A 10,222-nucleotide genomic window follows, 5' to 3' on the forward strand; every position below is an offset into this window, starting at 1 on the left:
TTATCATCCCCTGAACCACTCCCCGCAACCCGTAAACTAGATTCGACACCTCCCCTCAACCCTCCGGTAATAGCTACCGTAGACGGCACAACTATGGCTAGCGGTTACCTGTTTTCCATATTGAACACCAAAAAATAAAATAAAAATAAAAAACCAACCTTTTGTGGATAGAGATGTTCCTTAGCGTGCGGTGTCCTTTCCTGACAATTCACTAAATGCCAACCGTATGTCGCCATCATAGGTTCACCATCACAGCTTTGTCGTTGTTGTCATCGAAATGCCGCTACAAACGCTGAAGACAACGCCGTTGCAACGCCGGAGAAAAATGCTCTGCATCTCACAGAGAAGAAAGGCTCTCGTGGATTTCACCTTCTGCTCCAATTTCGTCTTCTTCGTCGTATATTGCTGCCCCCTTTACTCGGCAACCAAGCTCCCAAGTCAGCGATAGTATTTAATAGAAAACTCTCACCCCGACGCTGGTACCTCCTTCGTGAGAGCTTCTCGGTAGCACAGAACAAAGACGCCGTCGCTAGAGCTAGATGCCGTTAATCGCAAGGTCGTCTTCCTCGTCACCGTCGCAGGTCGTCGTTGCAGCTTCGTGTCACTGACGCTGGCTAACCCTCCTTCGTGAGAGCTTCTCAGCAGCACAGAATGAAGACGCCATCACGAGAGCTAGATGCCGTTGATCGCTACGTCGTCTTCCCCGTCATCATCGCAACTTCGTGTCGTCGACGCTGGCTAACCCTCAAATATTAAAATTACATTATATATTGCATCGCTATTATTTTTCACAAGCCTATTGCTAAAAAAATATCAAAAAGTTTTATTTACAAATTAATAATGACTTCCAATGCATATTTAGCATTAAAATTTTTTAAAAATATATATTTTATTTGTAGCCAATAATATTCAAACCCCAAATGAATAAATTAATTCAAAATAAAGGGGATTCCCGCAACTATTAAATAAATTTAAATGACAATTTGAATTGAATAAAATTAAGAAAAAATTAAATAAATTTTCTAGTGATTTAACCAACAATCGCTTAGTGTTGTGATTTTATTATAATCACTAAGTTACCTTATGGTTTCCAAAGCGATCAAAAGTTATTATAGTTCTCTTTTAAACAAAAATCAATATATTATATAAAAAAATAATTTTATATACAAGAATGTATTTAAATGAAGCACAATTGGGAGAAGGGGCCAAGGCACCTCTGGCTTTTAATCAATATTAACATATTTTAATTAATTTTTAATTTTTTAAAAATATTTTAAATCTCTTACTGTATATTTGAGAGCATTCAAATGGACATTTTTATTTATAAAAATAGATTTTTTTATTTAATACATCGTTTTCTATAAAAAAAATTAACGATTTTATAATTTTTCATAATTTTGAAAACGGTTAAGTAATTTTTATTAAATTATAGGAAAATTTATGTAATTTTTAAAAAATTAATAAATACAAGTTTTGGGTTATACAAATTAAATGTATGGGGAGTAAAATGAATTTTAGCTAAGAGTATTAGGGTTCTCTTATTCCGATAATTGAAAGCTTATAGTGGGTTGAGGTCGGATTGACGCCCAACCCATCACTACCCAATGACAGCCCAAGGCCCAAACCCTAGCCTTCCAGATTGAAGAGCTGAATTTCTGCTTCTGCGGGAAGTTGAATTTTAAATAAACCCTGCTTCTATATGAGGGTTTTCTCTCTTGCTTTTCGATTTTGGTTCCTTTTTCTTCCCGGACCTGGTCGGAAAGATTTTTCTGCTTTTTTTTTCTTTGGTAGTTCGATTGAAGGATCTTTACTTGTTTTCACAGAGTAAAGATGGGAATTAGGGCATTGGCGGGAATGGAGGTTCCCATCATCGGTAGCGACTCCGTGAATTGGGTTGAGGTCTCTGTCCCTTCTTCCACTTCCGTGTCGCATGCTACTGCTACTTCTTCTGCTTCGCCGCCCTTCGCCCCTCCGACACAAGATGCCGCCTCATGCTCCATTGTTGGTGATCCTCCTACCCATCTTATTTGGAGAATTCACATAACTATGCCTCGGGTGCTTGAGTTACTGGAGCTATGTGCTGGTAAAGAATTTCCGAGGATTGGATTGCGAATCGTATTTCCGGATGCACTTTCCCCATTTGCATTTATTTGCGAATCTGAGGTTTGTCTGTCACCGTTGCCCCAACCCATGTTTGGATTGATGATATTTTGTAACCCTTCCAACTTGTTAGTATTATATTCACTTGTATCTGCAGATTGAACAGGTGTCTGGGAAGAAGCTGTTCCTCCTCTACGCGTTAACAGTGTCAGGAGTTGCTTACCTTCTGAAACTTAAGACGATTTCTGCTTATGTGCCTTGCTCTGTCTTACCCCTTAACGAAATTATAGAGTTCAATATGCAAACTTATTCTGACCACGGAGCAATAACAGTCGTAGCTGCAACCATGGGGTGTCTTACAGTTGGGAGAAATGATGGATCTGTTGGCTGTTTCCAACTTGGCATGCTTGACCAAAGTGCTTTAGGTTTTGCGCATGAGCTGCGGGATGACTCAGGCATTGGTCGTTTGTGGGGTCTTGTGTCAAGGGGTAGAGCTGCAGGGGCTGTGCAGGAGTTGATAATATCTGAGGTGCATGGAAAAAAACTTGTTTTTGTTCTTCATTCTAATGGTATATTACGAGTGTGGGATCTTTTCAGCCATAGCAGGGTGTTCAGTCATACCTTGAGTGCACCAATGTCGACAGGAGCTATGTTTTCCAGGTTATGGGTGGGAGAAATGGACCACAACAGAAATATTTTTCCTTTGGCAATCTTGTGTAGAGGGACACTGGATGTTAACTGGGAAACGATCTCTGTATACAGCCTCTGTTTTGGTCTGACAGACAGGATTATTTTGGCACTGGAGCCTTCAATGCAGGATATCCCTCTGGAGACTGGGCAACTCATTGATGTGAATCTTACTTCAGACAAGATATGGATACTTAGAGATAATGGATTGACATTCCATAGCTTGTTTCATGCAGATGGTCGAGTGGAAGAAGCACGCTTATATGCTTTACATGAACTATTTGTTGCTGACCAGTTATTTCAAGGCTCTGAACGTTCTGTCGATGATCTTGTTTGGATAACTCATTCAGTGTATTCTTCTGCGAAGGATCAAATAGCCTCTGTCCTATCTTCAATTTTCTTGTGTAGGTTGCTTCATCCTGGGGTTTATCATACTATTGCCCTGCGTGCAACGTTTGAAGACTACGATAAACACTGGACAGATTCTGAGTTCCAATCGCTAAATGTTGATGGGCTTAAAAAGGAAATTCTTTTGCTGATTGAGCATGAGGGTTTCAATGAAAGTCCAACTTCAATATTTTATCGCTGGAAAAATTTTACTTGCCGCTATTTCAATAACTGGTGCAAGAACAATGCACCATATGGTTTTCTTGTTGAGACCTCAACTGGTACTGTTGGTTTAATCAGGAAAAATTCAATTTCTCTTTTTCGGTCCTTGGAGGATATTGAGCTTCTTATCCATGGCTCTTTTGATGAGCTTAGTGACTTTGTGAGCACTGGGTTGGACTTGTTTGATGATATTGAATGTGAGATTATTTTTGAAGTTATCCGCTGTGTTAGCAATGTCAGCCAACAATTGGGCAAAGCAGCTTCAGCTATATTTTATGAATCCCTTGTCCATATGCCAATTCTTTCGTCTGGAGATATTGTTTCTCGCTTGCTAAAGCTGTTGGAAACCGGATATCGTTCATCAATATCAACACTAAATGCAACAGACCTTGGGGCGGATATTTCCTGGGAGAAAGGAATAGCAGATCACAAAAATCTGAGGAAATTCTCTTTTGACATGCTTGTTTCTCTTCATGCTCTGCACAAGAAAGCTACGTCATGGGAAAGAGTTTTGAATGTTGTCAAGAGCTATTTGAAATTTCTTGTTCCTCAAAAAACCACACAAAATATTGATTCTGAATTAGTTCTAAATATAGGAACATCTGCCCTGGTTCAAGCTACTTCTCAGGTTGCAAGAGTGATGTTTGAGTCTGCTTTTGACATACTTCTGTTTCTGCATTACCTTGTGGACACTAGTGGGCAGATCCATATGCTCCATGATGATATATCTCGTATACAACTTGAATTGGTGCCGATGGTACAAGAAATTATTACAGAGTGGCTTATCATTCATTATTTTGGAACTACAGGAACAGAATCGCCTGCCATTGAAGATTTCAGTTCTCAACTTTCATCATTAAAAATTGATAGCAGCATTGATAAAAGATCATGGAAGGAGAAGCTGGGCAAATGTGACTTTGCATTGGCTTTTATTCTGCTACTAAATAGTCGAAGTTCCTCTGGAGGGGAGAGCCTCCTTTCTTTGAGAAATCTTCCTTGTCCGCACGATTTCATTAGTTCAGTGCGTGACTTTGCCAGCTGGATTATTTGGGGCACCACTGGTGAGGAGTCTTCTCGGCTTTTCAGCCATGCAACCAATATTGCAGTGATACTGCTCAGGCATGGGCAGTATGATGCGGTCGAGTTTCTACTTTGTATCGTTGATGCACATTTGTGCAAGGAGAAGATATCTGAATGTATTCAGGCTATTGATGGTGAATGGTGCACCCTCCTCCATCTTCTCGGATGTTGCTTTGTTGCTCAAGCACATTATAGGCTACGTGGAAGTCTGAAGGAGAGGAAGCTTTGTGAAGCTGTTCGTTGTTTCTTCCGAGCTTCATCTGGACAGGGAGCTTCTGAGGCTCTGCGGGGACTTTCTTATGAGGCAGGGTTGCCCCCTCCTGGTTTTGGTTTTGTGTCCCCTGCAGCCTGGAAGCTTCATTATTATCAATGGGCTATGCAGATATTTGAGCAATATAATTTCAGTGAAGGTGCATGCCAATTTGCCCTTGCTGCTCTTGAGCAAGTTGATGAAGCTGTTGCTTCAGAAAATAATAGCCAAGAGACACATCTTCTTAATGAGCCAGCAACCACAGTTAAAGGACGACTTTGGGCAAATGTCTTCAAGTTTACGTTAGATCTTAACCATTTCAATGATGCATATTGCGCTATAATTTCAAATCCAGATGAAGAGAGCAAACAGATCTGCTTGAGGCGTTTCATTATTGTTCTATATGAACGTGGTGCTGTTAAGATTCTCTGTGGTGGGAAAATACCTTTTATTGGTTTAACAGAACAGATTGAGAGAGAGCTTGCTTGGAAAGGGGAGCGTTCAGATATTTCAGCAACGCCGAACATGTATAAATTGCTTTATGCTTTTGAAATGCACCGACATAATTGGCGGAAGGCAGCAGGATACATATACCAGTATTCAGCTCGTATGAAAATGGAAGCAGCTCTGAAAGATTACCAGCAGCGATCCTTGGCACTACAAGGGAGACTGAATGGGCTTTCTGCTGCAATCAATGCACTGCATCTTGTTCACCCTGCATATGCTTGGATTGACTCTACAAGTGAGGAAAATTCTTTTGACAATGAGCATTATCCAAGTAAAAGGTCTAAAAAATCAGATGAAAAACAATTTGGGAATGATGCTCAACCTCTAAGACCACAATCTCATGTTGATCTTGATAAACTTGAGAAGGAGTTCACACTAACGTCCGCGGAATATATGCTGTACTTGGCAAATGTGAAATGGACATCTGCTGGAGTGCAAATGCTCCCTTCTGATTTAGTTGACCTACTTGTCCAAATGAACTTGTATGATATGGCATTTACAGTCCTCCTGAAATTTTGGAAGGATTCACAATTGAAGAGGGAACTGGAAAGAGTTTTTGTTGCCTTGTCATTCAAATGCTGTCCAAGTAGGGCAGATTCATCATTGGTTGGGAATGATTTCAGTAAGCATGTTCTTTTGTTGACATCTTCGAAGGATGAAGGAGCTGCTCATGGTTCATTGGACGCATGTTCAACTCAACAGCCCAACTGGAACAGCCAATGGGAAACACTCGAGTTCTATCTTGAAAAATATAAAGGCTATCATCCCACATTACCTGTAATTGTTGCTGAAAGTCTTCTTCGTACAGATTCCCACATTGAATTGCCGCTTTGGTTGGTTGATATGTTTAAGACTGGCCTACAGAGAAATACTTGGGGAATGACAGGCCGGGAACCAAGCCCTGCATCTTTGTTTCAACTATATGTTGATTATAGCCGATACACAGAAGCTACTAATTTGCTGCTCGAGTACATAGAACGGTTCGCATCAATGAAACCTGCAGACATAATTCAGCGGAAAAGACCATCTGCAGTTTGGTTCCCATACACCACGGTGGAGCGGCTATGGGGTCGACTTGATGAACTGATTACATTGGGTCACATGGTTGATCAATGTGAGTATCTGAAAAGGCTATTGCATGGAGCTTTGCTGCGTCATCTTAAACTGGTGAAGGTGGATTCAGAAGATGCTCACTCTTCTGCAGCCTGTTGAGAAATTTAGAGACAGAATTTGTAGTATGCTAATCTGTTAAACTTTGTTTGATTCTCTACTCTTGAGGCTATTGATTAATTTGAAATTAAGATCTCCAAGCTACCCCTGTGCTGTTTTGCTGGGCCTGTCGCATAGTTATTATATACTGCTTAGCCTACAACCTGACAGTCCATAAAACTATTTGCAGGTCGAGATGATAGCCGCCATGCTATCGACCAGATTGTAGGAGATTGAACAAATTGTTAAAATTATATTTGCTTGTGTAATTGGCAAAGGAAAAAAAAAAAAAAAAGTTATTTGAAATTAAAACTATTTAAGGGAAAAAGTTGGTTCTTAAAGCTTTTGTGCAAAGTCAATTTTAGATTAAAAATTGCTTTCTAATTAAATTGTTGTATATTAGTCTTCCTGATTGGGTGAGTTTGAAGCAACTAAAGGGAAAATAATTGAAGGATATTTATTTTTTATTATATATTTATATCAAATATCATTAAAGACAATTTTTTAATAGGGTTAAAATGTAAGAAAAATTAAATATTAATTATCCGTGAAATTATATGGAACCATTCATTTAATTATGTTTTTATTATTAAGAATAGTATATGTGTATATATATATATATATATATTTTGGACCTAATAAATCTCTCAGGGTAGAATTACTTTTACGCGATTACTCACTTTCTTAATGCTTAATACTGATTGCAATTCGTTATTTGCTGTTATTAGATTTAAGTAAGTGAAATACAACAACGAAGCGTCGATATGTCCGAGTGGTTAAGGAGACAGACTTGAAATCTGTTGGGCTTCGCCCGCGCAGGTTCGAACCCTGCTGTCGACGATCGTCTTTTTCCTTGTTCTATTATTAACGTCTCTCTCTCTCTCTCTCTCTCTCTCTCTCTCTCTCTCTCCAGTTCAGCGTTCCAATTTTTCAACATGGTAGTAGCGGTGTCCTCGGCAACTTGCGAGTAGTGATCCAGTGAGTGATTTCTTAGCATCAATCATGCAGCACATCAAATCCCACCGTTAAATTTTTATTTTTATAAATATCCTTTTACAATATAATAATTTTCTAGATGTTGAACATTGGAGCTTGGAAGGTTAATTTAAATCTTGGTTAAAAAGAACCAATGTTGGAATGGAATCATAATTCCATTTCTATATTTGATTACTTACTAGTTGAATTCATTCTTTTGGAATCAGCATTTCTTTTGTTTATGAAATGAGCATTTTTCTTATTTTAATTTTAAGGAATGAATAGTCTATGATGTATTCATATGAATGAACATTCGATTCTTAGCTTATTTTTTCTTAAAAACAAAACTATACCCATAAAAAATAATTTATCTCAATAGAAATGTTCTTATAGGCCCGATAAAATCATAGGTCTCTTCCTGACCTGCCCTCCCGCTGATTAATAGAAATGAGCATTTTTCTTATTTTAATTTTAAGGAATGAATAGTTTATAATGTATTCATATGAATGAACATTCGATTCTTAGCTTATTTTTTCTTAAAAACAAAACTACACCCACCAAAAATAATTTATTTCAATAGAAATGTCCTCATAGGCCTGATAAAATCATAGGTCTCTTCTTGACCTGCCCTCCCGTTGGTTCTAGTTCCTCCCATCCCCAAAATTCCATTGTTGAGCTCTTCAATCTCTGCAACTCTCTTACAGTCAACAATCCTTCAAATAGTTTCATTCCAAATTTGTATGTCCTCTAGGGCTTGATTTACTTTCTGTTGTTTGAGAATGTGATCGTTTGCATCTAAACCTAGCAAAACAAATAAAAATTTGTTTATTTGAACTGAATCTGATTCGTTTAAATCGACTCATAATTGATCTGCACATTAAATAAGTCAGATACAACTTTATAATTTTTTATCCGCCCTTAAATGAGTTGGTTGGCGGATTTTAGGTTTTATTTGATGAATTTCTATCAATCCGTTAACAACTAATATCCATATCTATAGATAATTTCACTTATTGGGCATCAAACTAGTTAGTATAAACCTAATTGGATAAGGTCCAACCCCATACTCCTAACTGTTGCACTAACACTTACATGTGCCTCAAGGTCCATACCACTTTCCAACTTAAACTCAAGCCCAAATTTCCAATTCTTGTGATCAAAATAAGAGCCTTAAAATTCATGATATTAAAAAATAAAAATAAAAATAATTTTATGATTGGTAATTAAATGTTTAACAATTTACTAAATTTTATTTTTTAAAAATAATTTCAATTACTATGTTACGACATAAATTATTCATGAGATGGAAAAAAAAATTATACATGGGATGAGAATGATAGATTATCTATCATCTGCCATGGATTATCCGATTTGAATTGTCATAAACCCATCACTTTATTGAGTTGGATATGGATTACAATTTCCTTATCCAATAATTTGCCTAATCTACCATGGATTATCCAACTCGATTCATTTTGCCCGGTCTATTTTCATTGCATTCTACAATGAATCCTTGAAATTACAGCAATCCCCTTTTACTCCGTTAAAGACAGAAGATCATTCAATTTGTCTTGCTTCTACCACAATCCTCAATTGGATTTGTAGCATTAGTGGCTTTATCTCATGAAGCTCCAAAATCCCTAAGAAATTGTTGAACCTTTCACTTCATTATTGAACCCACTATAGACATCTTATTTTGTCCGACCATTATATAGCAAAAGTTTGGAGGTTTTGATTTTTGTTCCTTAATTTTAATACTTCTTAGTCAATTTGTTTTAGTATCATTTGAGGTCTTCCCCTAGTTAGATGTCTCATTTGATTCTCTTGGCCTCACTGTGCTGAAATGAGTTTTCATTAATCAAGCTTTTTGTACAAATTGTGTGTGTGTGTTTTTTTTTTACATTCGTACATAAGCATTTGCAAGTACAATTGCAAAGAAAGTATAAAAGGAAAATGAGTTTTCATTCTTGGGTTGTTTTATTAGGCATTCTTCATCGCGTGTATACATAAGATAATAGTTCCAATGTTAGTTCACATGTAAAGGCATTTTGGGACACAAAGGAATAGTTCCAATGTTAGTTCACATGTTAAGGGATTTTGGGCCCATCTTGGGTCAACTTTGTGATTTAAAGGCATTGTGGGCTCACCTTGGGCTTATTATTGAAAAGGCAACCCTTTTAAGCCATTTTTGTATTTTGGACATTGTTAGGGGTCTAAATTGTGAAATGAAGCCCAATATTGGGTTAAGGGCAAGAAGGGCCCAATTTGAAGTCCTCTACTTGGAGCTAGAAGCCTCTCCCATGGCGTTCCTCACGATAGTCAAGCATGCATGCCTTCCTCTTCCCTATTGCACCATTTTTCAAAGTGGCTGGTTCCCATGGGCAGCCACCTTCTGTATTTTCCCGTGGAGTTTATTCTTATGTCAGCATGCCTATAAATAGGAGTGGAGATTCAAAATGAAAAAAAATGAAAGGATTAACACGAAGGCTAGGATTGACACAAAGCAAGGGGATTGACATAGAGGGGGTTGGAAAAAGAGACTTTAGAAAGAGAGTGAGAGCAATTCATAGGTTAAGAGCAAGGAAAGAGTGTTCATGGAAAAAGTAGTAAAAACTCAAATAGCATAATTTGGAGGATTGGCATAGACATAATTAGAGCAAAAGGGGCATCTTCAAGGATAGAAGAAGGGAGTAGTGCATAATTCAAAGAGAAAAAAAAATTAGAGGCTACAGAAAGAAACTCAAACAAAGGCAGTAAAGAAGAATAAAGAGAGAAGACTAGAAAGGTAGGTAACCTTAATCTCTC

The 10,222-nt window shown here is 37.8% G+C and overlaps 1 protein-coding gene and 1 non-coding gene across 2 annotated transcripts; both read left to right on the plus strand.

The window, feature by feature from the left end:
* Positions 1-1,540: 1,540 nt before the first annotated feature.
* Positions 1,541-6,547, plus strand: LOC131155723 (nuclear pore complex protein NUP160). Its single transcript, XM_058109080.1, has 2 exons — positions 1,541-2,163; positions 2,258-6,547. Exons 1-2 carry the CDS (start codon positions 1,831-1,833, stop codon positions 6,443-6,445), a joined length of 4,521 nt encoding a protein of 1,506 aa, XP_057965063.1. The 5' UTR covers positions 1,541-1,830; the 3' UTR covers positions 6,446-6,547.
* A 653-nt stretch (positions 6,548-7,200) lies between these two features.
* Positions 7,201-7,282, plus strand: TRNAS-UGA (transfer RNA serine (anticodon UGA)). The gene has a single exon. It is a non-coding gene; the product is annotated as a tRNA-Ser (tRNA).
* The last annotated feature ends 2,940 nt before the right edge of the window (positions 7,283-10,222 follow it).

The sequence above is a fragment of the Malania oleifera genome, chromosome 5, assembly GCF_029873635.1.
Source record: "Malania oleifera isolate guangnan ecotype guangnan chromosome 5, ASM2987363v1, whole genome shotgun sequence".
NCBI lineage: Eukaryota > Viridiplantae > Streptophyta > Magnoliopsida > Santalales > Ximeniaceae > Malania > Malania oleifera.

Coding starts and splice junctions, on each gene's coding strand:
- LOC131155723 (XM_058109080.1), top strand. CDS start 1,831: ATGGGAATTAGGGCATTGGCGGGAATGGAGGTTCCCATCATCGGTAGC. Junction 2,164..2,257: donor CATTTATTTGCGAATCTGAG/GTTTGTCTGTCA, acceptor TTGTATCTGCAG/ATTGAACAGGTGTCTGGGAA.